Source organism: Podarcis vaucheri (assembly GCF_965113315.1).
Source record: "Podarcis vaucheri genome assembly, chromosome: 15".
Classification (NCBI taxonomy): domain Eukaryota; kingdom Metazoa; phylum Chordata; class Lepidosauria; order Squamata; family Lacertidae; genus Podarcis; species Podarcis vaucheri.
The window spans coordinates 43979465-44006834 of NC_138753.1; the positions used below are offsets into that span (position 1 = coordinate 43979465).

Sequence of the window (27370 nt, forward strand, 5' to 3'; positions counted from 1 at the left end):
AGCTGTTCACGCGCTGTTCATGCTCCAAGGATGCTTCTAGCTATGAAATCACCCTGCAACAATAAGAACTTTGCTCATGCTCTCATGTACAAGCAATCATTTTCCCACATGTCCCCTTTTCTTGTTTATATTATTAGAGGAAAAGAGGGACCATTAGTCCAAATCGTACACTTCATTGCCTAAGCGTCTACACTTTGCAACATAAATTCCTCTTGTAACCCCTGTGGTGGGCCGTGGTCGGTACCACCATGCAGTGCATTGGGAAATCAAAGAGGGTATGCATTGAATGCAACAACACACCATAATGAAGCCAGCAATACATGCAATTACAATCAATAATATTTTTCTTAACCATAATCCATTAGGCAACTGTCAGGGCTGCTACCCAGTCCCAGCTCACATAGGACCACGCTACCAGCGTTCACGTTATACAGGTTCCATTTTCAAACTGCAATGTGCAGCCCTACGTCTTCTATGTCAGGCCGGCGAAGATCCGTCTGAGTTTCCGCCTCTAGCACACCAGCTTAATACCCTAGCCTTGCTCCATCTCCTGCGCCTTTCCTTAACGTCTCTGGGTCCTTCTGCCTGGGGTTTCCCCCTGCTCTCCCCCCTTGCTCTGACCGCTGGCGCTCCCTTCTGGGAATCCCCGGACTCACTGGACAGGCTCGGGGATCTCGGGTCGTAATCCCCACTCATCCCTCCTTCGTATTCCTCCCCCTCGCTCTCTGTTTCCTCCCTTCTCTGCGTCTCTGCTCCTGAACCCCTGACAGCAACCAAGAAAATAAGCAATCCCATGGATCAAAACCTTCAGGTGGATTCAAAGGATTATGGGCTATCATTTGTTCCATATAATCAATAGTAGCAGAGATATTGGTCGATTGATCAGTTATATACATGCAGCAATGAGAATGAATTAAGGCACAAATTCCACCTTTAGAAGCAAGGATCACATCTAAAGCATAATGATGTTGAAGAACTACATTTCTTATTTCTGATATTTTTTTGTTAATAGCTTTTTTAAAATCATTTTTCTCAGCAGCTAAAAGGCACTAGCCAAGCATATTTTTTTCGCTTCAAGCATATTCCACTTGCTGTAACCAAAAAGATTGCAACAAGGTCGAGAACAGAGCCCATTGTCGCAGGCCTTGCTAAAGAACCATATTGCAACTTTCTGTCCGGGAACCATGCCAAAGCACAAAAATGAAACAAACTGGAACACACTGAAATTCCCTCACCCCCTCCCTTGCCAAGAGTCCACAATAGTGCCAAGACAGCCCTCTGTACATGTTCAGGGGAACACATCATAGGGCAGGACTCCTGAGGGAGGAGAAAGAAAAAAAAATATCTGGGGGGTAAAATCCAAGTGATGTCAATAAGGATGAGAATGGTAAATTAGTCCTATGGCTGTTTCTGAGCAACCTGTGTGATATTTCGTGGCTCAATTATTGGCATGTAAAAACCACAATCCAGGAGAAGTCACACAACCATTTCTGCAGATACAGGAGCCCATTTGCTGTAAATAAGTCTGATGTATTGCTCCTTGTACTTCTGAGTCAAAAGTCCAAGCCCAACGAAACGTGATGACACAGATGGGATGGTTGCTATTAGGAGGCAAAACTGTAATGATGTTTGGTGGTTGAAGTGGCTTCCCAGGGAAAAGGGGGGCCAATGCAGTAGGGATGAAGATGGCCTTTCAGCGTGCCAAGAAACACTGGAACAGCTGTGGAAGAGCCTCTTCCATTGCAGAGGTGATTGTGATCTTGTCCGCTGGATCCTTATGTCCTTTAAGGGCAGAAAATAGTGGAGACAAAGTAGAGGTGGGCAGGTCCAAATAACTCTTTATCCAATTCAGCTGTCCAAGGATTTGTTGTAAATCCACCAGTCTAAGATAACCAGGAAACTGTAGTTGAGGTGTAACTGGAATGGCTGCAGATGGTGTCAGCTTGTGTCCCAGGTACGTAATGCGTAAAGTCCGCTGGATTCTTTCCTTAGCCACTGTCAATCCAACAGGTTGTAGCCTTTGCAGGAATTTGGGACACGGCGGAGGACAAGGCCGTGGCTAGCAGGCTGTGGCTAGCAGTGCCCACTGACTGGCAGGCTTTAAGCATATCAGCAATGGCTATATTTGATGTTGCCATTAGAAGGCGCAGCTCTTGCGTACAGTCCTCATTTCCATTAGCGAATGCAAGCTGGCGTACAATCAGTTCTTGTGCTGCCAGGTCCTGAACTTGCCACTTGAAGGTATTGTACAAGCGATCAACAAATTGTCCATAGAGCTTTGCAGGACCTTGTCTAACGCTCCCCCATCGGCCACCGCGCTCAGTTTTGTCATCAGGGACAGAAGCTAAAGCCTCCTGAAATGAGGCTGTGGTGGCTGCCCAATACATAGGATCAAGGGCCAACTGTTGGGCAATAGGAAGAAAATTTCCTCCTCCCGTCAGCCCATCGAGAACATCGGTTTGGGTCAGCATGACGGGGGCTGGGGGTGCAGGAGCAATCACAGGAAAGAGATTTGGAGTATCAGAATCAAAAGGCAGCAACGGAGCGGTGGCACAGAGAGATCTTTGAAGAGGAATTGTAGGAGCGGTGCCAAATGCCTTGGGCGGAGGAGGTAGAAGAGCTGGGGGTGCTGCAGAATTTGAAGAATGCAGGGGAGTGACAGGAGGAGCCGAAGGGAAAATGTCCGGCGGTTTAGGAGGTAGTTTTGAGGCAGGCAAAGCAGGAGCGGGGAGGGCGGGCGAAGAAGTTGTGGCAGCAGCCAGAAGAATGTTTGAAGGAGTTAAGCACGACATAGCTTTGTAGACGTTACTCCAGGCATGCAAAACCTTGACATCAATCTGAGGATGATTTTGAAAGAAGTGTCCAATTTTTTTCCAATCGTCTAACTCCCAATTTCCGTCCTGGGGGAACCAGGGGCAGTGAGTGTCCAGGGCTTTTATAAGGGACTTAAGGTCAGCTTTCCGAACAGCAAAGTTGTTACTGGCCAAAAGGAATTTAAGGTCTTTATAAAATTTTTTCTGTGGTGCAGAGAGAGACTTTCCCATGATTGCAAGAGTTGCAAAAAGAGCAGGGAGCACTTACCGGAGGGATCCTTAGAAGGATGAGGGAGGCGCCTTTTTGCCCTGTCCGGGCGGAAGTAAGTGCTGATAGGTCCGTAACGTAGTCCAGAATCACATTCACACGGGAGCTCTCACCAGGGATCCACTACGTGGATGAACGACGCGTCTGCAGCCCTTGCCAGGCGAGGTGAGGCTGAACGTTGTTTAACAGCATGAAATCCAAAAGAAATCACACGGGAGCACTCACCAGGGATCCACTACGTGGATGAACGACGTGTTGGTGAGTGCTGAATAATGAAAAACAACGTGAAGTCCGAAGGCAGTCACACGGGGCACCAATTGTCGAGTTGCAGCTCGGCATCCAAAGAAAAATCAGTCTCGCACCATGATCGGTTCCGAAATATGGCTGCTCATAGGGCTAATGCAGCACAGCTTTTATTGTGTGAAATCAGAAAGATACAAAATACAAGCCAAGCAATTTGTTCTAAGCCAGAAGATAAGGACCTTCGCACTAGCATCAGGCCATGCTACGTTAGCCAATCATATAGGACAGCACGAGCTGTTCACGCGCTGTTCATGCTCCAAGGATGCTTCTAGCTATGAAATCACCCTGCAACAATAAGAACTTTGCTCATGCTCTCATGTACAAGCAATCATTTTCCCACACATATGCTTATTTTGCTTAATGGTTATTCTAGCCCTGGACTGGAGTGTAGCAATTAAAATCTCAATAAGAAATTTTCTTTTCTTTTTGGGGGTTAGGGAATACAGGAAGCAGGAATGAGGATGAGGTTAAAGACAACTGGGGCCAAAATTAGTGTGATATGAGAGCTATCATGACTTTAAAATTAGTTTTCATGACTGTAAAGCAGTTTCCAATTAAACTCCCTACCACCACCATCTAGCCTTGGAGCTTAACTTGGGCATTTGCGAAGGCCCACAGCCCAGCTTGCTGCTCATCCCTAGACCCCATCCTGTCCAATCAAGGAAGCTAAGCAGAGTCAGGATCACTGGTACCTGGTTAGGAGACCACCTGGGTGCTAGATGAGGCCTGACACTTTTTCCATACTTACCTTCACTTGCCAGTCAGGCAGGTGACAGGATACAGAGGAGAAAATGCTGGCAGCACAAAAGTCTCAGCAGCTCAAATCTGTGGTGGTCCCAACACAAATGGGCTCCTACCCCGGCTGGCTATAGACTGTAACTTTAAGAGTGAATGTCTGGATTTGTTTTTGTTTCCCCCCTTCTCTTCCCTTTCCTCTTTGTGTGTCAGTACAATCCTGTCATATCTTTTGGATTGTAGATTTGAGGCCTGGGCATGCTTTGTTCCTGGTTTTGTAACAATTATCAGAGGCATAGATCACAACTAAACAACAACAGCAGATCACTTCAGCTCTGCTCAGAGTTGCAAATTAAGGTGCTACTGGACTATGTTGTTTTTGCAGCAACAGTTTAATTGATTGGAAACCGTTCTTTCCCTTTTCTTTTGCTAAAAAGGCTCCCAGAGCAGCTTCCAAATCACCAGTAAAGATTCTTGTGGTATTTTTCAGAAGACTAACAAATGTGCAGCACAGTCCTAACCATGTCTACTCAGCAGTAAGTCAAATAAAACTGGGCAAGGACCACAACCTCATGATGTCCTCAGGTGCAACATGTCCCTTTGTTTTTGCCACGACAGGCTTGTGCACCTGGAGAAGTGAATTCTAGGGCTGTGCGTCTCCTTTGTGCTACTGTATCCTTTGCGACAGTCAGTCAAGACGCACCACTTTATTCAGGCCGGGCAGGGATCCTCTTGCCTGAAGGCAGGCCTGTTCAAGGAAGGTTTTAATGTGTGACATTTTGATGTATTTCTAATCCTTGTTAGAAGCCGCCCAGCGTGGCTGGGGAAACCCGGCCAGATGGGCTGGGTACAAATTAATAATAATAATAATAATAATAATAATAATAATAATAATAATTGCCTTGTTCTATGCTGTCCCCGCCCCCCGAATAGCGGTTGCTTTTGTGTGTGATTTCAGTTTATGACTTTAACTATGTTTTGTACTCATTTTAATTGTGATAGGTGCTATTTTGTGTGTAGGTGATATCCTGGGACCATTTGGTGAAATGGCAAGCAAAGAAAAAGAGCTAAAATGGAAATTAATTCACTCGTTTTTGCGGCAAAAAGCCCCACGGAGTCTTTTGGCACCTTTCGGGGCGATAATGCCATCCCTCTTGAGCAGTGCGAACTAAGGAGCGCCGCGTGGGGAATCCCCTGGAGCCTGGACGCGACGTCAGGTGATGGGCGGCGCCTCGGGGCCCTTAAAGGGCGCTGGGCGCGGGTCGGGCGGGCAGTGCGTCTCGGGCTGGCGAAGGGGTGGCGCTGCGCTCGAGTGTCGCCGCTGTTGCTCAGACATTTCCTTCCCGCGATCTTCTCTGCCCGCCCGGGATGTGTTCCTGTCTCTTGGAAAGCGAGCTCCACCATCGCCACAGATCTGCCATGGCAGCCAAGCGGCTTCTTGCGCTTTGGGTCATTTTGTGCGTTCTGGTGAGTAGCGAACTTCCCCGACTCCGTTGAGCTCCTCTTTGGGTTCCTTCGCGACTGCGCGAGAAGAGCTTCAGCTCTTTGCAAAATAGACCTCAAACGCGCCCTGTGGCTCTCCGGACGCCGCTTCTTACTGCAGAACAGAAGGGGCCCCCGGTTAGTGGGTGGCCGTGTGCGCGCTGGGCGTGGAAAGGCGTTCCGCGCGTGGTGCCCCACTTTCGACTCTGACATGCCCTCGGGAAGAGGGTTGGGAAAGATTCTCGGAAGAAACCTGGCCTTGTAGGGAAAGGAGTCGGGGGGGGGGGTTAGATATGAACCCCCCCCCACTTGTCTAGGGGCGGGCAGCTCCATCCCCTCTCGCGGTTTGGGGGCGCGTAATCGAGCAGTTCAGATAATCGCGCGCTTCGGAAGTCCCTTTTTGCACCCAGAACATGCCCGGGCAAGTCCTGTCTGCTCGCCTCTCCATCTGGGGAGCAGGCGAGGGAAATCGGGGAATTTGCAGCGGGACTGGCCACCGGGGCCCGTCTTTCTAGAAACAGGCGTCGGAGCGGGTTGCAGATTTGGACTGTTGGTGTGCGGGTGAAGAAAGTTTAGTGTTCACACTGGAGACTTAAATCGGTGCTTAATTTGGCATAGATATACAGGGTGAGTCTTTAAAAAGGGGCCCTGTGGAACATGTGTCCTCCGGGCCTCTTTTAAAGGCCTGTACCTTGTCCCGCTTCTGAATTTTTGTCCCGAGTTGGTAGCATTCGCAGGTACCCAAGAAAAGTGCTTTTGCGCTTCTTCGCCTCCTGCCGGTGTTCCGTGGGTTTACTCGAGAGGCACGTCTCGGTGCCTTAAAGTGGGGGGGGGGGTGCAGGGGGGTATTTACCGTCGAGGATTTTGCTGCTTGGTGCTGCGTTGCTTATCAGAGCTCAGCGCTTAGGTGAAAGTCCCTATTGAGAACTCGGTGGGACTTGCTCTCGAGTAGACCCGGTTAGGTCGCGCAAGAAACGTTGGGACAAAGATGGCCAAGCGCGGCAGGTAGGATGTGTTGACTGCCTTGAAAATTCACCAGTCCGGTCTTTGAATGAACAACCCCTTGGAAACCAGACCCGGTTTTTAAATAACGGGGGATGTAAAAGGGGGAAGGAGAAGGCTGGATTCTGGAAATATTGGAAACCCCCGGAGGAAGGACTCCCTCCTATTGGGGGAGACGGCCCCCTTGCGCAGCCCAGCCGGCACATACCTATTTCTGATGCAATACTGGGCAATATTCACGCACTTCTAGCCAGACTTAGTGTTGCAGCATCCCGGCTCTTGCCTATCCTAGGGACTTCCTGGGGCTTTCTCCTAGGTAAAGCAGGCATAGGCAGCATCCAGGTTTACAGTGATGTGACTTCGTGGGACCGCTCCTTTCCCCACAATTTTGGTTGCCACATAATAGTTCAGTATTTTATCATTTGCTGTGCTGGCCTGGTGAGAAGCTGGCAGAAAGTTAATTCATCAACTTGCCAGCCCTAGTTAAATAACGGTGAATGAAACACTAGATTTATGGTGCATAAGTTTAGCAACAGCAAATGCCAGTGGGGTTTAATCCTGAATTTTCCTGCTGACTTTTGACAAAATTAAATTCTCAAATGATTTGCTTAATTTTGATTCTGAGGTGCATAAAAGGAAATTATTAACAGGCACTTATGAGCTGATGGGCCTACTTTGGTGTAAGCTTTTCAGGATGGTAGTTTTGAGTTAAGACACTTAGTTCGTCTCATGTTTCCTCATGGAAATACTGTAAAATACATTTTATAAACTTCTATATTTCTTGCTCTATTTCTGCTAAAACAGTTCTTTGAGGGAGAAGATGAAGGTTTTGTGAAGGTGGTTGGAATTAAAGATGTAGAGGCTGCATTCTAGTAATACATTTTAAAATGTGGTTTCCTTTCAAGACACTATTTGACAACTTCATAGACGGTGAATCATTGTGTTTTGGATCACATACAACATGTTTCCCCCCCATTAGGGCCTTTTAAAAGGTTAGTGTGTTTACTGCTTTGCTGTTCTGCTATTTATTTTTAAATCTAATATTGTAATCTTGAGATATTGGCATCATTTTTTAATAGTTGTAAGCTATGTGGGGCATAAATTCTAGAATTAAAAATAAAATAGACTGGTGAATAGAAGCAGTTAACTTTTCTAGTGGAAAAGTTCCAGAATGTATAGTTGGGTAGTAGCTTCATTAGTTCTAACCAAAATGTCATACAATTGTGCAAACTTTGGAGAGCTCGATAAGTCTTCATCAGGCAAGAGATTGATGCGGTTTATGTGGATGTACAGAAATTAGGCTGATTGTTACTGCGAGGACATCAACTTGCAGACTTGCTTCCAAGATGGCGATTGCACTGGGAATACTTTTCTCACAGGCATTACAGGCATTGAGTTAAACACCTAGGATTTTGGAATTAAACAAGGATCGTTACCTATTTCTGAAAATTGGTCTAAAGGATAAGCTGACCTCATGACTGCAACATCCTTTCTAATTTTTGTATGTTTTTGTGGTTTCCTGCACCCCTTTCTACCTGCTTGGTGTGGCAACTTAATGCCTGATGGAGAGTTCTGGAAAACTCAAAGGTTGCCATAGTTATGTGACATTTTGGTTGCTCCTAATAGACATTATCCAACTGAGTATTTTGGAGTTTTTCCTATGGACCAACAGTTACCTTTTGATGCTTATGGCTTAATGGAAACACAGGACTTCATACTCTGCTTAATCTGTCGGAGGCAGTGTGCCTCTGGATAAGTTTCTCAGAATCACAAGTGAAGAGAAAGTCATTGTGCTTTGGTCTTGTATGTTGACTTTCCAGATGCAGCAGGTTGGCCACTGTGAGGGATAGCTTCTGGCCTAGATGAGCCTTTGGCCAGATGCAGCAAGGCTTTTCTTATAGGCGGTGTTCTTATCTACATTACTGTCGTAGGAAGAAGCTTTTATGTATGGTTAGTAGACCAGATTCTGTTGCTATTGTGGCTGTACCTAATCAGCAGGAATTGGAGGGTTAAGCTGAAATGGTTCTAGGCAGTATGGTTTGCTGCTGGTTAACTTGTTCCCCTTTCAGGTAAAAACAATGTGATGAAGTGATAATATGGTGGCTGGCATCCCAACACCAGTGAAAACCACAGTCCCCACCTTGGGAACCATTGTGCCAAGTTTGGTGAAGATATTCTGAGTGACTGCCAAACCCATAGCAAACAGATGGTTAGGCAGACAAACCACTTTTCAAAACAGACACTAGATCAAATCAAGGCAAGTTTATGACCTTCCTTTCTGAAGCCTCCACCAACCCTCTTGATAGCATCACTGTGATTTTTCTCAGCACAAGACGTTTATTGTCTCATTCAAATCAGATAAATTCTTTTGTTTTTGTTTCACTGAGAAATGCACAGAATTTGGTATCATGTACAGCTTCTTTCATTTTGAATCAAGATGCCTGTCTGAAGCATCACTTTGGTGTGACTTTGCCCATTTTGGACATAGGTTTGGCCAGCTTTTGAGATATCATCACTGAGGGTTCCTGAGGGTCTACATCAGCGTTTGGGTGCCAAGTACCATTTTGATTCAAGAATAGCAGACTGAAACATGATTGTTGGCTTGACGGATCCAAACTCACAAATTACACTACCCATTTAGGTATTTCCCAGGCAGTGCTGGGCATTCTCCATCAGGCTTTATGGTGCAATCCTGTGCATCAGTAGTGGAATCCTGTGCATCAGAAGTAAGTTCCATCAGGACTTTGCTTTAATTCTATGAGCCGACTTTTTTATGTTGCACACTCCTGGAAGTAAGCCCCATTGAACAAAGTGGGACTTAACATCTGAATAAGCATGTTGCCTTTTTCTGAAGTGATGAAGAACAAAACTGGAGAGCTGGACCTGTAGCCATGATGGGGGTTGCAGGGGAGGGCCCCCTCAGAGTTTGCTCAAATTTTTAGCATTTATTTATTTTAAAGTATTTTACTTAGTGCAGTTTAAGGAAACATTGTCCAGCCAGTATTCTCCCCAATATTGCTTATTAATAAGCAATTATTAATAAGCAATATTCTATCTGGTAGATCCAAAGCCACTGGGATAACTGGTTGGCATTTAGCACTTCTGTTTTGCGTGTTCTTAAAACAGTAATAAACACCACTGAACATAGCTGGTGTCCCATTGCTGGTGTTTGAAGACACGTATACATGACATTAGCCACAATCTATATTTGTTGTGTAGTTTCTTAACAAATACTGCTATTTGATGCATTCCCTCTCAAATTGGTATCCATTCAATTTGAAAACTTAGCCACATTCAGTTAAGCTGAGGCATGGACATGAGACATGGTTGGTGCATGTGCACAGATAACAAATTTTTTTTTGGGGGGGGGTGTCGCAAGTGTGGGGAAACCAGATGGGTAATGTGCATCAGATGAACACATCCTTCCCCCCCTCTGGTATGTGAAGCAATGTGAAAATGCAACTTGAACCTCGCTGCATTTTAAGCCGTTAGTGTGTACACAGACTTACTCATAGCAAGTTTGTTTAGGTTTTCAGCATTAGTCCATTTAACGGAGAGCTTTATTTTCTGTTATTTGTGCTTGTTTTCTACTTTTAAATAAGCTTCTTGGATATCTTATCTGCTGTCTGAACAAGGAGGCGGACAAGGGTGTGTGGAGTTCAATTTTGAGCAATCAGCAGCAGCTTATCAGTGGTTGAAAGAAGCAGTTCTGAAATGTGTAGACAAGGAGAGGATGATGTAATGCTTCACCCTCAGAAAATAGTTGGAGGTGGTACTTGGAGCAGCAGGGGAGAGAGCACTTCTCTATTTATGCTCCTGTATTATTCTTATTTGTCTAACTAAAACATGGGTAGGCAAACTAAGGTCTGAGGGACAGTGGACCAGCCCCCTGCTGAAAAAGTTTGCTGACCCCTGGTCTGAAATGTGGCCAGTTGGGGAAGGGTGTGGAATGATCTTGCATAATTTCTTCTACCACGAGAAGTTTGTTTTGCCCACTTGCTATGCTTTTTTAAAAAACAAAAAAACTATATGAAGATGTTATGTAGATGGTACTTAACACCTAACAAATTATCAAAAATGTGTAGGAAGGTTCCTAATAATTGCTGAAAGTGTAAACAGGTATGTGGATCTTTTTTCACATGTGGTGGACTTGCAAGAAAGTGAGGGTGTTTGGGGAAATAATACATGGTGAGATAAAGATGTTTAATATGAGTATATATAAAAAAATCCAGAAGTGTTTGTTAGCCATTATAGAGTCAGAACAGGCTGAGCTCTTGGGGCTGCTTGGACAGAGAAGATTGGGATGCACCAATCAGTAGGGGACAGAAAGGAACTGAGATGTCCCATTGATGTCTGTTTTGTTAATGAAAAGCCAGACTCTTCCCATTTGTGTGGAAAAGGTCCCAGTTTAAATTTCTGGTATCTCCAGGTAGGGATGGAAGGACTTCCTCCTGAAATCCCAGCTCTCCACTGCCGCCTAGATAGTCCTGATGCATATAAGCAGCTCTGAGAGGAGGGGTGAGCAGAGACCAGAGCAGAAGCAGTGAAGACTTTTGCTTTCTAGTTGGGGGACATTTGTGCATCTGGCACGGAGAACGGCTGGAAGATCTATGAACTCCTGTTAAAATTAGTCTGGATAGCTAAGTCTGGATGTAAGATTCATTCCTTGGGGAGGGAGCAGAAGTCTGAAACATTCCAGGCATGGCAACAATTTTTCAAAGTGTCCCCATCATCCCTCCAAAACCACAGGAGAATTGGGGTGTTAACAAGTGTGGACACCATGGCGGCATTGATCATAAACGTTGCCAGTTCAGCAGAAAGTCTTAGGACAGAGGCAGTCTAAGGTAACTCCTGTCCCCTCTTGTCTTTGCTATCAGCTTGAAGCCAAGGCAACAAGCCTTGGTGCAACCCAGAACCCAGAAGACGCCGTATCTGTGGCCTTGAAACAGAATGATGAGTTCTATGAACACAAAGGGCGTATTTGTAAGAAATGCCCTGCAGGTACTGTATCCTCAAATTGATCTGACTCGGTCTGCCCTGCATGCCTGCCTACTTGGCTCCATTTGGGTTTTCGCCCTCTGATCTTGGTGACTCTGAAAAGCATTAACCAGAGTAGCTGATGAATAGCTGTGTAAGAAGGAGTTTTCATATAGTATATACAAGCAAAAATACTGATTGTTTTAACTAGCTTTTAGAAATGCATAAGGCTTCGGAGCACCGGACGTTGCTGAAGCTGAGCAGGTCCTGTTATACCTGCCAGGAGGTCCACGTAACAGCAGTTTAGAACTTGGAAATAGCCCAGCTTCTTAATCCGGAAGGAAAACCATGTCTAGGAGTCCTGGAATCCACATTTAGCTACAAGTGAGGACTGGAAAAAATAGGTCTACTTGAGAGAAAAATGCTGCCGCTGAATTCAGCCTACTGTAGTTAAGGAAGTGACTCGGAGGTTCTCGATCCTCCTCCTGGTTCAAAAAATAAAATACATTCTGTGACCCAAAAATAATCTTCAATCTCATTCTGCTCTTGCTTCTGAGTGAGGCTAGTCTGGTAAGTCACATCAGATATTCCTCCTTCACTAGAGTGTCTGCTTCCAGTATAACAGAATTTTAAAAAGAGCACAAATACCACAAAGAACTTGCCCCTATTTCCCCTGCATCACCCATTCCTGATTTTCAGGGAAATGGCCTCAGGTGTGATGCGCCACCTAGCAAACCAAAGCCAGTTTAGGTCTGGTCAGGGTGGGAACCCAGGGTACCTGCTTCTTATGTACTTTGCCTTTGGTTCCATCAGGAAGGAAATGTTTCTGTGACAGAAGGTTCAGACCAAGCAGAGTTTGTTGGTGCAGCGCAGGCAGAATCCCACCTGAGGGATGTAGCTCTGGGCTGAGCTGGAGCGTCACTCAAGCGGGTGGAACTGGATAGCAGTATCTGCTCTGTGTGAAGGAAATATTTAGAGCCCGAGAAGGCAGTCTCTGAGCTGGGGGTTAGATTGAAAGACAGTGGTTATTTCTTTCGAAGGTATACAGACACAAGAGAACTGGGAAGGTGAATTTTGGGAGAGGAGAAGCGGAGTTGTGAAGGAATTCTCCACTTCAATCCCAATTCAATAGGAAGGAGAGAGATCTCCTAGTGAGAGGAGACTAATCCGAAACCAGTTAGAAAGGGAGCATGTGCTTCTCCGCTGCTCTGATAGACTAGCAGAGGAGCCTCAGGTGTGAGATTTCTAAAGGCTGGGAAACGGAAAGACAATAGGACAAAGTGCCCGCCTGTTTCAGGACCCTCAAGTTACTGGAAGCCTCAGCTCTCTAAGACTTGGGGCAAGTTTAAGTAACTGAAGAAAATCGAAGCTGTAAATGTACCATCTGATTGAGAAGCCTGTGGCATCTACACAGGCAGAGAGGAAGATTCTTGGAAGACTTCCAATTCTGAAATATTTCGGTTTACCATTCTCATCGTGAAATAAATCCTTTTTCTGTTTAACTTCCCAGAGTTTCTAAGTGACAGTTTACTTTTTCGAAAAAGCCAGAAGAAGGGGAGGGGGGGAGCACACTACAGTGGTGGTGGCGGCAGTGGGATCTGAAACTAAAACTCACAACTAAGTACAGTAGTCCCACAAGTAAAATACAAGGATACAATAAAGTATTTTATATTTTTGTGAAGGAATAAAGGAAAATTACTGGCAGAAAATGGCACTCCCTTATAAAACTCAAGAGTCACGAACAGAGCAAAATCAGAAGGAGTGACTTCTGAGGGAAGTTCTAGTCAGTAGTTAGAATTTATGAAAATAAGACTTGAGATGGCCAAAATAGAAGTAGAAAAGGGAAAAGACAGGCTTCAAGCAGAACAGCAGATTCAGTTAGCCAAAATACAGTCAGAGAAAGAAACAGAAATATATAAAAATATAAAAGAAATACAGCTAAGAGCAGATTTACCAAGTCCACAGAGAAGTGAGGAAATTGCCTCAGTGAAACAAAAGAAATTTCCATGTTATAAAAAAGGGGGTGATGTGGAGACTTTATTTAGTTTTGAGAGAACTTGTAATGATTTAAAGGTTCCAGATGAAGCCAGAATAACATATTTGCACCCAGAGATTTGTGGAATTCTCCTTGAGGTTTGCTCAGAAATGAGGGATGAAGAAACCTCAGATTATTTGCTCTTTGAGAAAAGGGCGAGCGCCCATGTTGGGCTTACGGCTGAATAGTGTAGAAAAACTTCTAAAGAGATTAAAAGAAAACCTGGTGAAACTTTTGCCCAATTGACTCGCTGTCTAGATAGAGCCTTGAATAGATGAAGGAAGTAAAGTTCAGAAATTTGAAGAACTGAAACAATTGATAGGCTTGGAGCAGTTTGATGACCGTGCTCACTCAAAGTGTGGTTGGTTTTTGAGGGATGAAAAGCTGTGGAGAAAGCCGCCAGTTTACTTGATGAGATAGAAGGGGATATTGGAGGGTCGCCATTCCCACCCGCCTGCAAGAAAAGGAAAGTTTGGGGCCCCTCAGTGAAGTCACGTGCTCACAAATTATGTGTACTACATTAGTAGTAGTAGTTAGCAATATTTACTGGTAGTTTCTTGTTACCAAGGTCTTCAAGCAACTTACATTTGAAGCTATAAATACAATATACGGTTGTATAAAAGTTTCCTGCATTGCAGGGCTGGACTAGATGATCCCTGGGATTCCTTCCAACCCTACAGCTCTAAGATTCAGTTCTGTGAACATTCTCACCACGCAAACACCCATGCACACAATCGAAAACACACAGAGCCCAGTGTGCTTTGGTTGTATTCCCAGAGACTGAGTTTTCTTACAGGAAGAGTCAATGAGCAGTTCCTGGCCTGTGAGACAGTTTCTATGCTCTTTTTCTAATACACTTCTTTCTTTTCTTTTGCAGGTCATTCTGTCTTCCAACATTGCAAGAGTTCAGGAACTGAAGGGGTTTGCCACCCCTGTGAAAATAATAGATTTTCCAAATACTTGAATGATTTTGACAGGTGCCTCCCCTGCACAGAGTGCAGACCTCTAGGTACTGAGGGGGGGGCAGCGTGGGGGCTCTTTTGGCCTAGAGGCAGAGCACAGCCTTGCATTGCGCTCACAGCTGAACCAATGCTTATGAGCTGCACATGAGGGCGAAAGGATTTTCTCTGCAGTTACTACATAGGTACTGCAGAACCAAGTTGGTTGAAACTTGCAGGCAGTTTACATTAGACAGTGGCAATGTGTACTTAATAATTTATTTATTTTTTAGAAATAATCTTATTGAGTTTTACATTGCAAATCTAAATTCAATAAACAACACCACCATCATTTAGGATTCCCTGAATCTTTTGATTCCCCTCCACCCTTTCATGGTTACCATTTTCAATCTTTTTCCACTGCTTCACTTGTTTTCTCTGTTTTTCTTATATAATCCAATTTTACCTTAGTTTTTAGTACATTACAAACGTTACTTGAATCCTGCCAAAGTTTTTAATTGTTTACAGTGTTCTCTTAAGTACAATGTAAATTTTCCCCATTCCTTCTTAAAGTTCTTCTCTTCCTGGTTTCTTTTTTTTTAAAAAAAATATTTTTTTCATTTAAATAACCAAAAGAAAACAAATCAACAATGTCAAAAAGCATCCATACCCAGCATAAAAATAATTTTTCATTACAATTCTTTGTCTCTTTCTTTAGATCTTTCCTCTACGTACCTATTGACCTCCTTCCCTCCTGATTTCGGGCTTCTTAATAAAACTTCTTTCTTTTTTCTGCAGCTTCATTGTTAAAGGTTTGCGCATCATAAGATTATGTCAAACCTGCCATGGGTCCTCTTCCTGGTTTCTGATCTTCCCGGTAGTATGCACGCTGCTGTCGTTGCATACATAAATAATAGTCTCTGCTCCTTTGGTATCTCCACATCTAAAATTCCTAGTAAAAAAGCCGCTGGTTTTTTCACAAATGTTGTTTTAAACATTTTTTTCAACTCATTATATATAATTTCCCATAATGCTTTTGTCATCTTGCACATCCACCAAATATGGTAGAACATGCCTTCCTTCTCCTTACATTTCCAACATACCTTTGAAGCAGTTCTATACATCTTAGCTAATTTTACAGGTGTTAAATACCACAGATACATCATTTTCATATAATTCTCCTTCAACACACAGAATACTGTAAATTTTAAGTCATCCCTCCATAACTTTTCCCAAGATGAAAATTGGATATAGTGCGCAATATCTTGTGCCCATTGTATCATTACTGATTTAACTTCTTCATCCTTAATATGCCACTCTAGCAACAACTTAGACATTTTAGAAAGTAACTCCATATTATTTTCCAATAAATCTTTTTCAAACCTTGAAATTTCCTTACCATATCCATTTTAAACACATCATTTAACTGGTGATATTGCAACCAGTCTGTTACTAAATGTCTTATGTCCTCAAAACTTTTCAATTTCAATTGTTGTTCTGCTTCCATAGGTTGCCCATTCACTTTTTGCATTAGTCTTTTTCAGGGATATCACTTCCAATGGAGAAAGCCACCATGGTGTCTTCTGCTCTAACAGGTTTTTTATATTTTCCCCATACATCATAAATTGATTTTCTTACCAAGTGATTCAGAAACCCTTTATGCACTTTGGTCTTCTCATACCATAAAAATGCATGCCAACCAAATTTATTATCATTACCCTCAGGGTCTAAGATATCAGTATTTTTTGAGGTTATCCACTCCCGCAGCCAGCAGAGACAGGATGCTTCATAATATAATTTCAAGTCCGGCAGGGGAAAACTGCCTCTTTCTTTAGCACCTGTTAATAATTTATACTTAATCCTTGGATTCTTCCCCTGCCAGATAAATCTGAAAACATCTTTCTATTGTTTGTAGTGTCCCACTCCTCTGACTATGGGTTTGAAATAAGAATAGCATTCTTGGCAATACATTTCCATTACTGAAATTCTTCCCCATGGTGATAAATTCATCCTTCCCCAAACATCTATTTATTTATTTTTGTTTCTTTCCAGGTTGTCACATAATACAAGGTCATCTGCAAATGCTTTTAGCTTGTATGCTTTGCACCCAACTGTTATACCTTTTGTTTGTTCATCAGATTCTTTAATACTAAAATAAACCAATGATGACAGGGGACAGCCCTGTCTTGTCCCTTTTGTAATTTTACATTTTTCTGATACTACATTATTAACTATCAACATTGCCTGCTGGTCTGTATAAATTGCATCAATTCCTTTTAGAAATAAATTTCCAGAATTCTTCATCTCCATAGTTTTTTCCATAAAGGCCCATGACAACGCTGTCAAAGGCCTTCTCTGCATCCACAAACATCAAGGCTGCTTGCTTTTCATTCCTCACCTGATAGATATTCTATCAGTTACATTTCTTATATTATCCTTCATCTGTCAGCCAGGAAGAAAGCGAGATTGATCTTGATGAATTAACTCTTTTAACACCAGTTTCAAACAATTTGCCATTATATTGGCAAATAATTTATAATCATTATTAAGCAGAGAAATCGGCCTATAATTTTTAACTAAGAGCAGGTTTGTGTCTTGTTTTGGAAATAATGTTATATATACTTCTTTTCATGAATCTGGTATTTTTCCTGTATTTAATATTTTATTCATTACATCCTTCAGCGGTTGTATCAAAAAGTCTTGTTAATTTTTTATAATTGCTGATAAACCATCTTCCCCTTAATAATTTATTACAATTCCAGAGCAGATTTCTGAGATCCACCAGATACTTCCCACATGTTTTCAAGGTTCTTCACAGTAATAATGCCTGTTAGAAGCTTGTTTTTCTTTTTCTTTTATGAAAGCTGAGTGTGTTTTTGTTATTACTGAAAAATCTCACTTCATGCATAGCTCCACTTGCATCAAAGCAACTACTATGATGCTGTAATCAATCTGGCACATTTCACCAATTCTCCCAGGATTCCTTGTTCTGGAGAAAAGGGTGATCCACTTACATGAGTTCCATTGTCTTTCCAGATGAGGTGGTGCTACAGCCGTGCACCACAACCAGTGATACCCAGTGTGCTTGTAAGAGCGGCACCTTCTGCTCCCCTAGCCTTCCATGTGAAACATGCCATACATGCACAACCAGGTAAAGGCATTAAGATAAGCAAATGGAACCCAGTTACTCTTGCCACAACCTGATTATCAGCTTGTGGCAACACAAGGGCCGACTTTTTTACTGCTGGTACCAGTATTGTAGAATGACCTCCCTGCCGAAATATGGAAGACCCTATCAGTATTGGCATCCTGTCTCTTGGCTCTTGGCAGCATGCCTGTTCAGGCAAGGATTTGCTTGAACTTTTTTTAATTGCTACATTTTTTATTTTTTTTTACATTTTTAACTGGCTAGTTTTATTGTATTTTTAAATTGTGAATGTTTTAATACTTTGAGAGAATTGTTTTCTTATGGACTTTAATTGTATGGATTTTATACTCGTAAACTGCATGGGACCCATTTTGTCATATAAATTATTTCATAGAAATGCCTCCTAACCCTAAAACAAAGCTTAGGCTGCCACCCTGTACTCACTTCCCTGGGAGTAAGCTCCTTTAAACACAGATAGGCTTACTTCTAAGCAGACATGTATGCAACAGTACTATAAGGTTTTATTTGTCATGAAAGCACAGAGGCTGGGGAGACTAATGAAGTCCTTTGTGAGCATGATGGTACCCAAGACTGTCTCTTCAGGATGCAGGCTAGAAGTTACCTGCTTGAATCCTTTCCTTACTCCCACGTTGGGGGGCCGGGTGGGGAGGGGTCCCTTTTATATTGAAACCTAGCCTTTCAAGATGAAGGCATGACTATAATTATATAATACTATATAATACTATCACAGGGCATTATATATTGAAGATGATTCCAAACCTATAGACTACCTCATCCACATTTTGAAATAATGCAGTCCTGAGAGAGCTAAACAATGTCTGAAGGCAGATTATTATTTATTAAGTATTTACTACATTTTTTTATGGACACGGGTGGCACTGTGGTTTAAACCACAGAGCCTAGGGCTTGCCGATCAGAAGGTTGGCAGTTCGAATCCCCGCGACGGGGTGAGCTCCCGTTGCTCTGTCCCAGCTCCTGCCAATCTAGCAGTTCAAAAGCGCATCAAAGTGCAAGTAGGTAAATAGGTACTGCTCTGGCGGGAAGGTAAATGGCATTTCTGTGCGCTGCTCTGGTTCGCCAGAAGCGGCTTGGTCATGCTGGTCACATGACCTGGAAGCTGTACGCCGGCTCCCTTGGCCAGTAAAGCGAGATGAGCACCGCAACCCCAGAATTGATCACGACTGGACCTAATGGTCAGGGGTCCCTTTACCTTTACCTTTACCTTACATTTATTTATATCCTATCCTCTTTCCCTAAATTGTCCAGGGTGACATAGATTAGGTACACCTTCCTAAATATGCATCCCCTACAGGGCTAAAATTGAGCTGCCCATCACCAGGCAGCAGGGTGCAAAAAGTAGAACTATCATAACAGCAAAGGACAACCTTATTGCAAGATTCAAAAGTCCAGGGACTGTTTCAGTTTGATTCTTTGTTGCTGCATGAAAACATCCCTAATTTGTCCACCCACATGATTATTTTGAAACTATTTCCATCTCTAAGGGAAGCACCTGAAATTCCAGCTTCCTTTAAGTCAAGAAAATGTTTAGTTCCATCTACATTGGTTTTCTTCTTTTGCCTGGCAGGTGTCCTGATGGAGAGACGATGGTTCAGCCTTGTACCCCTGAAAGTGACATGCAGTGCGCGAAGGCCCCAGGTCCTGCTGATGCAACCTCTCAAACTCCTGCAGCAGGTAAGACCAGTAGATGTCCCTATGTGTGTGCAGAGTTAATGCAGTGGGCAGTATTCTGTTTAGCCAAGGATTTTCAAACAGAACAAGCGGAACTTGCAACCAAACTTTAGTGTAGAATATTGTTCAGGTTTCCAGGCAGCCCTTTCCCATTCCATATCTTCCCCACTAGCTTTCTGCCTGTTTCCTCCCACTGAGTGTATATAGTCCTTGTTTCAGCTATTTTGTGTTTCCCACATAAAATCCAAATTATCACTTTGTATATGTAACGGAACTTGCTGTTTTTCTTCTTTTGAGGTTCCAGTGGACATATACTTTTGATTTTGGGTATTCTGGCTTGTGTCGCTCTGGTTGTTGCTGTTGCTGTTGGAATTTGCAAGTGCCGTACTAAAGGTAAGAAATCTTTCTGGCCTCCTTTATGAGTGAGGTTGCAAATGGTCATGGAAAGACCAGGGCATTGTATATTGTGCTCCTAAATGGGGATTTTGTGGCCATCCATCCAGATTGCCAACATGGTCCACATCTGCTTAACTTCAGTAATCCTACAGAATCCTTTTTCTGTGTCCTAAGATGAGGGCTTCCAAGTATCCTCTAAACTGAAAAGAACTAGAATTCTTCACCTAGTCAATCTGAATTAAATCCATATCTGCCTAATTCTACAGGTTTTGCCCCCCCCCCATTAATTTGCTTTTCTAGACATGCAATGGAGAGAAGGGACAATAAAGCCTGCCCTGCCAACAACTGAAAATCATACCCAGCCATTGCTTGGGTGCATGAGATTTCTGCACACATAGCTGGGGGGGGGGGGCGGATTCTGTTGCATCAAAGTTGAGATTATCCACATGCTGATAATACTATTTCTGTTGGAGTTATGAATAGCTTAGAATCCACTAATGTGGATCAAAGGAACAAAAGTTGCCATGGAAACGACAAATTGATCTTGCATTTATGGAATTTACCTTTTTTATCTTGAGGGTCAATAACAGTTGTTGATGCCAGTATTATGTTACTGTCTCCCTGTTCTCTTCCAGGCCCAATTTAAGTTGCTCGTATGATTTACACACCTTATTTTCTGCTCCCCCACCCACCCATTTGTGTCCCACCACAATCCCCAGGACCTCCTTCCACCTTTATCTTATTGATATCACTGCGGCATTAGGTTTGGTGATCATGACACAAAGAAGGTTTTTTGGTGGCTAACTGCAAGATCTTCAACTTGGAACCTGGTCACCTTAGTGTTAATTGCCACCTTTCTCAATGTTGCTGGCAGACAATACTCATCCTATGCCCATGTATTTGGGAAGTATTTGGATATTCCTGACTTGCTCAGGTGAAACAGAGGGCAAGAGATCAAGTCTTTTCTCCACACCCTGATGACATTGGTGATGGACAGACTACAATAACCATTTGCCCCAGCTAACATGGCCATTGGTGAGGAAGAATGGGAGCTGTAACCCAACAAACACTTGAAAGGCATGAGTTTGGGTAGGATTTATTTGCAGTAATAATCCTCCTGCCAAGGGAGAAATGTGAAGTTGTGCTTATTTTGTTGGTCATTGACAGAAGTGCAAAGCCTGCCTGCCCTTGATTTCATGCATCTCTTTTGCCGTCAGCAGTTCCAGGGCAGCCAGGAAGTGGCCAGGGACTGGCTTCTCACCACTGCCTCACTGATTAACATGCTTCCCCCATTGTGTGTGGTGTAGGGAATCAGGAGGTCTGGCCACTGTGGTCCTGGGTTTTCCCTTTTGAAATGTGAGGCCTGAAGCTGATGGGGAAACGTCTGGTCTTGGCTAGTCATTTTAATAGATGAACATTTGGGCAAGCCAAGGTCGGGTCAGGACCCTACAGATGGAAGCTTGCTAAAATATTAAGCAGTACATAAATGCTTCTAAATAAATAGTAATGGCATCCTATTTTCTCTTACAGACAGCAGAAAAGGATCTGTAACAAGTGTGTGGGACTCCAAGGTGAGGCCTGCTTCCTTCTTTAGAGAGGGTAAAATCATTAGGAATAAGTGGATTTTTTATTTTATTTTTTGGTTGCAAGATTATGACATCTTTAAAAAGTTACATGGGAAGCTGTTTTTATACCAAGTTTAGACCTCTGTTCTGCCTAGCTCAGTATTGTGTACACTGACTGGCAGCCCTCTCTAGGGTATCGGGGTGGGATCTTCCTGGAGATATCTGGGTGTTGAACTTGGGACCTTTGGCATACAAACCAAGTCCCCTCCCATAGAGCTATGCCCCTTCCCCTATTTCACAATATTAGTTATAACATTGTGACTTCACTATTGCATTACTGCACAAAAATATCAGGATTCCTTTCTCAGTTGGAAGGCCTTATTGTTTTTATTTTTTACTATTACTTCATTTTCAAAGAGGCAGAACAGGGAACCTAAGTCCTACTTCTAGCTCACAAAATTCCAGAAAGATTTCCTCCCACAGAATATAGTGGGTTGCATAATTTTGATTTTAACTCATTAAATCTATTCAGTATAGCAGAATGTCAAAATCTGGGTGTGAATCCCTCCTCTCCAAATTGGGTATCCAGACTAAATGGTCATGTGTAAATTTAGTGACATTTCTTTGTGTATTGTAGAAATAGCACTTTGTTTTCTATCAAGTTGGAGTGCCTCATTCCTCAAAACATAACTTGCTTTTTTAGAAGGGGGCATTCCTATTCACAGCAGTCCTTCTTGTAAAATTATTTATTTGTTTATTGAAAATATATACCTGTACTGCCCTATACCTGCAGGTCTCAGGGCAGTTCATATTTTGGATCCATAGAAAAGACATGTACTGGAACAATAATTTTCCCTTAAATCAAGGGTGATAAATCTGTGGCCCTTCAGTTGTGACTGAACTCCCAATTCCCATCAGCCCTGGCCAACGTGGCCCATGGGGATAGATTAGACTGAAAGCCTATGCAAACATAATCAATAATAAATTTCATTTAACTTGGTGGGACAGGATTCTGATAGATATGACTTGTAAAGGTGGTAGGTTAGGTATCTTTTTTTAAAAAGGCATAATCTACCCATGCACAGGCAAGTAACATTTTGGTGGGCTAAAATTCCATTGCGTTTTATTGCAAGATTTTCCGAGGACTGCGGCGAAAGTGTACTCGTAGACCACAGGAAGTAGAGGTCTTGTGGGATGTACAGGTTAACCAGAGGATCCAATCGTCTTCACTTGAACATGTCAATTCCAATGCAAGAAGGTCTGAAACCACACCTCTGCAAACAACTGGCTCTTCAGAGGAGGTAAACAGGATGAAAAAGCACAAGGTATTGCCTGTTAGCCAAGTCACATAAATAACTCAGTTCAGAGAGAAGACAAATCTGGTAACACTTTATTGAGGAAAGATGAACAAAAACGGTATAATTTGAGGAGAAAGGAACAGAGGTATTTCTTATTTCAGGCCTTGTACAGAGCAGAGACATTCAACCCAACTTACACTCTCAGAACTAATCAGCCAATCAGTGCATGTGCTACCTCAGCAAGCATCTTGCCACTCTGCTTGGTTGCGAAGCAACCGCCCCCCCCCCCCAGCTTGCTTACTTACTGTTAACAGAAAATTAACCCAGAATGATCTCTGCTATTGCACTTCTAGCATTACCTGTCTAAAGCTCCTTGGAACAAAGGAGGCTGGTGCACAGTGCTAATTCAGACTGCAAAGAGGCTGGTGGATATCTCTTGCCCATCAGCCAGCAGCTGAACAGAATATTCTCTATCTAAAGCTTGTTTCGTTTTAGAGATAGAAAGCAACTTTACCTAGAGGTGGAATATCCTTTCAGTACTCTTCCATCATTCATTTTAGTAATACATGTGGTTTGTTTCTGTTCTGACCCATTGCAGGTTCAGGTCTCTACAGAGCAGAGAAGGAATCTGGTTCCTGCAAATGGGAAGGATCAAATGACTGGTAAATGTCCTTACATTCTTAGCCTGCACAGTCATTTAAAATATATTGCTAAATCAGGGGTCTCCAAGCTTTTTTTGACCAATAGGGCACATTCAGACCCCCTGAAGTTAATGGACCTAACTCAATCAGGTTCATTAATTTCATTGAGTTTACTCTGAGTAAAACATGGTTGAATACCACCCTAAATATAACTTCCTTAGTTCAGATAGCATTTTCAGAAAGAAATATGAGTGCTTGAATAACTGGGAATAGTGGGAACCAGTGCTGCTGATTTACCTTATGCCAAGTTCCCTCCTTGCACTCGGCTCTCACCTGTGGCTCCTAGAAGCTGTCAGCATGCGGCAGCTGCCACACCCTGGGAACAACCTCGACTGGCTGGCTAAACCAGGTGAGGGTAGCTGCTGGGTCTCAAACCTTCTGTGAGTTAGGAATGTCCCCTGCATGTGAAGACAGGCTCCAGCGGATGGAGCAGACGAGACCAATAGTGGGCCCAACAGTCAAGAAGCCAGTTTCTGCTGTAGAGGGAAGTGAAGGGCAGATGGGGCTTGTCAATCTAGGAAGGTAGTCCATTTAGGAGAAGGAAAATTCTGATCCTAAACCTCTGCTGCCTTGTGGGAGATCTTGGGGAGAAGAAAAGGCTAAGCATTAAACCCTACAAAATCCAGAGTGGAGTCCCTAAGGCAGTTGGATGGTGCCTTGTATGTCTCCTTCCAGCCAAGCTGCTGCCAAATGTCTTCCTCTGCTTTCCTTCAGACAAGAACAGCAAGGCCGGGGGGGGGGGTCTTGTTGTCTGGGCAGCCCAGGACTTCCATACAAATGGCCCAGGCTTGTGCCCCTGGGAGGTCACTTTGGTGCTGCTAACAGTGGTTTGACTTCACCCCTGGAGGCGCAGTCCATTGTCTCTCAAGGTAGATGGATGCCAACAACAGCTGTCTCAAACCATTGATCTGTCTAACAGTAACAGCCTGCATGGTATCTTCCACATGTCGGTGGACTACAACTCCCTTCATCTCTGCCCATTGGCAATACTAGCTGAGGCTGATGAGAACTGGAGTTCAACAACATCTAGAGGGCACCATGTTGGCAACCCCTGAACTACAGCAACCAGCAGCATCTCTCCAGAGATCCAGGCACTTCCATCCCAGCCCTACCTGAGGATGCCAGGGACTAAACCTGGGAACATCTGCATGCAAAACACAAGCTTCACCAGGCAGCTACAGCCCTTTCCATAGACAGAGAATAACTGGCACAAGATCCCAGGGACAGAGAACAACATCTAAATGGTTATTTGTCAGTTTGGCATAGAATTGATTCTGCCGTGTCAGGCTATAAATAGAAATTAAGCATCCAGGAATGTTAGGAGTTTAAACAAAGACCTAAAGTAGCTGAATGAGACCAAACAGTTCCCCAATTTTTGAAAGTAAGACAAGGGATTGGGTTACAAGTTTGTACCCCCAAAACACACACATTTACATGTGTTGGTATACCGCAGAATCACTAGAACACCATAAATGCTTGGCAGAACTAACATTTTCAGCATGTGGCAAGATATCAGGACTTTGGCCGCTTACATGATTTCAATGGGAACATTGTTTCAGGCTAGTCGTGCCACTATACTGGGGCAAGAAAAGTGTGCAGGACATTGTATGCAGTGAATTTTCTTTTGCATCCAATCTTTTGGACCTTAATTTGGAGGGTATTTAAGTGTGTATGTGGCCCTTTCTTCTGCTCATCATGTGGGTTCAGTTGGATCTGTGTGTGTGTGCGCACGCGCATGCATGCATGCACACAATAAAGTTGTTTGTAGTTTACTCCTTTTATCATTATTCTAATGTCCCCCCCAATAAGGTGCATTGAGTCGCTTTTGACTAATAAGTGATGGTGATGATGCTAGATTCCAGTTCATCTTCTGAAATTCACAAGTCATTACATGCACATTTCCAATTTACCTTCCCAGAACTAATAAGGGTTAAGCAACTTGTGCTTTTATTTCATTGTTACCTTAAAGGAGAAGCCCACAGGGAAACTGAGCTTGGTGCCATAGCATTCTGTCTTTTGTCTCTCTCCTACAGACACAAAGCTCCTAATTTTTCTCCTTTCCTTCCAGCTTTGCGCCTGTCTTTCGACATCTTTATTAAAGAGGTTCCCTTGAGGGACTGGAAGAGATTCATGAGGGCCCTTGGGTTGCTGGATAACGATATGGATGCTATTGCTTTGATGCATGTCGGAGATATGAAAGAGCAGCAGTTCCAGATGCTACGGACCTGGCACGACATGAACGGGAAGGGGGCGTCTTTGGGCTCTTTGCTGGAGGCGCTCTGTAACATGGACCTCAAAGGCATTGAGGATAAAATAAGAGCTGCCCTGATTACCCAGGGCCTGTATGTCCTTGAAGAGTGACTTTGATAGTCATGCGAAGCTTCTGTTCTTGTGAAGCCTCTCTAAAAACAGTTGGCTTAGGGTTTTCAGCCTGGAGGAGAGTGTTATTCTTCTTTAAGGCTATATACAGTTTACTTGTGAAAAGACTCTGGGTGGGAGTTGATCATGGTGTGGATTTGCCAAGCGTGCCTTCCTCTTAGCACGTTTCTCCCTTGTGTCCTGAGTTCCAAGTGTCTTCAAAGCCCAGGACACCTTTGGTAAAGGCTGTTCTCCAACTGGAGCACTCGCAGGCCAGTGTTTCCCAGTTGTCAGTGTTTATACTACATTTTTTAGATTTGCCTTGAGACAGTCTTTAAACCTCTTTGGTTGACCACCAGCATTACGCTTCCCATTTTAAAGTTCGGAATAGGCATCCGCACAACATGAGCAGTCCAACAAAGCTGATGTTGAAGAATCAGTGCTTTGATACTCATGATCTTCTTCCAGTACACTGATATTGGTTCGCCTGTCTTCCCAAGTGATGTGTAAAAATTTTCAGAGACACCGTCGATGGAACCTTTTGAGGAGTCTGAGATGGCGTTTATAAGTGGTCCATGTTTCACAAGCATACAGTAAAGTTGGAAGTACAATAGCTTTGTAAACAGGCATTTTGGTTTTCCTGCAAATGTCAAACACTCTGCACTTCAGTTGGGAGAAAGCCACACTCATAGAGCTCAGGCAATGCTGGATTTCGGCATCAATGTTGGCCCTTGTGGAAAGATAACTGCCTAGGTGGAAGTCTGAAGACCAGCATGAGGCTGCCTTTGCTGCTCCCCTACTTCGTCAGCCATGCGGTGTTTCCGCCTGAGGGGAAAGTGTGTGTGTGTGTTTTTAGAGAGGGACAAGGGATGAATTGCTCTTGTTGATGATCATGGGTGTTGACAAGCTCATGGATCCAGGTGCTTGCCACCAAACTACATTGTTATCTCACTTGGTGCACAGGCTGCAGTGTAAAACATCCTGCCAAACTGAGCCTTTTCAATGAACATTGTGGCTCCCATTTCTTTTTATTATAAAATGGGTACCCAGTATGCCTTTTGTATTTGCTGTGAATGGGGGGGGGGGGGTTTCTGGTGCTGCTAAAGTCTACTTCGACTAACGTCTTCAGGAGGTGTGGATGTAAAATGTTTGCCATCAAATCTCATTGCTACATGTCTGAAAGACTCCCCCCCCCCAAGAATATGAACAATTCTCCATCTTGAAACAATGCCAGCCCCAGTATAAACATTTAGCAAATTGCAGAATCCAGCTTTTCTCGGCACAGAATTCTCATTTCTGTTATGCAGATTGAGTACTTCCACAAACATTTTCCAAAGGCGTAGCTGTTGCAGCAAAAATGTGTCTTGTGGTGCATTAAAACTAACAAATGTTATAGCTTACGGCTCTGTGGACTATAATTCGTGGTTCATCTGATGAAGTGGGCTGCAGTACACTGAAGCTTTTGCAGAGTTATTCTGCTTCCCCCCAGAAAGTTGGTTTTGCTACTCATGGGAGAGGACAATAATCTATAGGTGATATCCATTGCTCGTCCCACTTAGAGAAGACCTATTGAAATTAACGGGTATGGCAAACTGAGATTCATTAATTTCAATGGGTTTAGGACCTAGTTGAATAGAACCT

General features: G+C 43.4%; 1 protein-coding gene across 1 annotated transcript; it reads left to right on the forward strand.

The window, feature by feature from the left end:
• Positions 1-5438: 5438 nt before the first annotated feature.
• Positions 5439-26114, forward strand: LOC309519508 (tumor necrosis factor receptor superfamily member 10B-like). The gene is made up of 10 exons (XM_082200577.1): positions 5439-5586; positions 11481-11604; positions 14493-14624; positions 17590-17704; positions 19308-19414; positions 19709-19804; positions 21338-21378; positions 22506-22673; positions 23269-23332; positions 25440-26114. Exons 1-10 carry the CDS (start codon positions 5488-5490, stop codon positions 25730-25732), a joined length of 1239 nt encoding a protein of 412 aa, XP_082056703.1. The 5' UTR covers positions 5439-5487; the 3' UTR covers positions 25733-26114.
• The last annotated feature ends 1256 nt before the right edge of the window (positions 26115-27370 follow it).

Excerpts from the sequence above, each read along its gene's own strand:
- LOC309519508 (XM_082200577.1), top strand. The coding sequence starts at position 5,488 with ATGTGTTCCTGTCTCTTGGAAAGCGAGCTCCACCATCGCCACAGATCT. Across the intron at positions 11,605-14,492 it reads TTGTAAGAAATGCCCTGCAG|GTCATTCTGTCTTCCAACAT; the intron begins GTACTGTATCCT and ends TTTCTTTTGCAG. Across the intron at positions 17,705-19,307 it reads TGCCATACATGCACAACCAG|GTGTCCTGATGGAGAGACGA; the intron begins GTAAAGGCATTA and ends TTTGCCTGGCAG.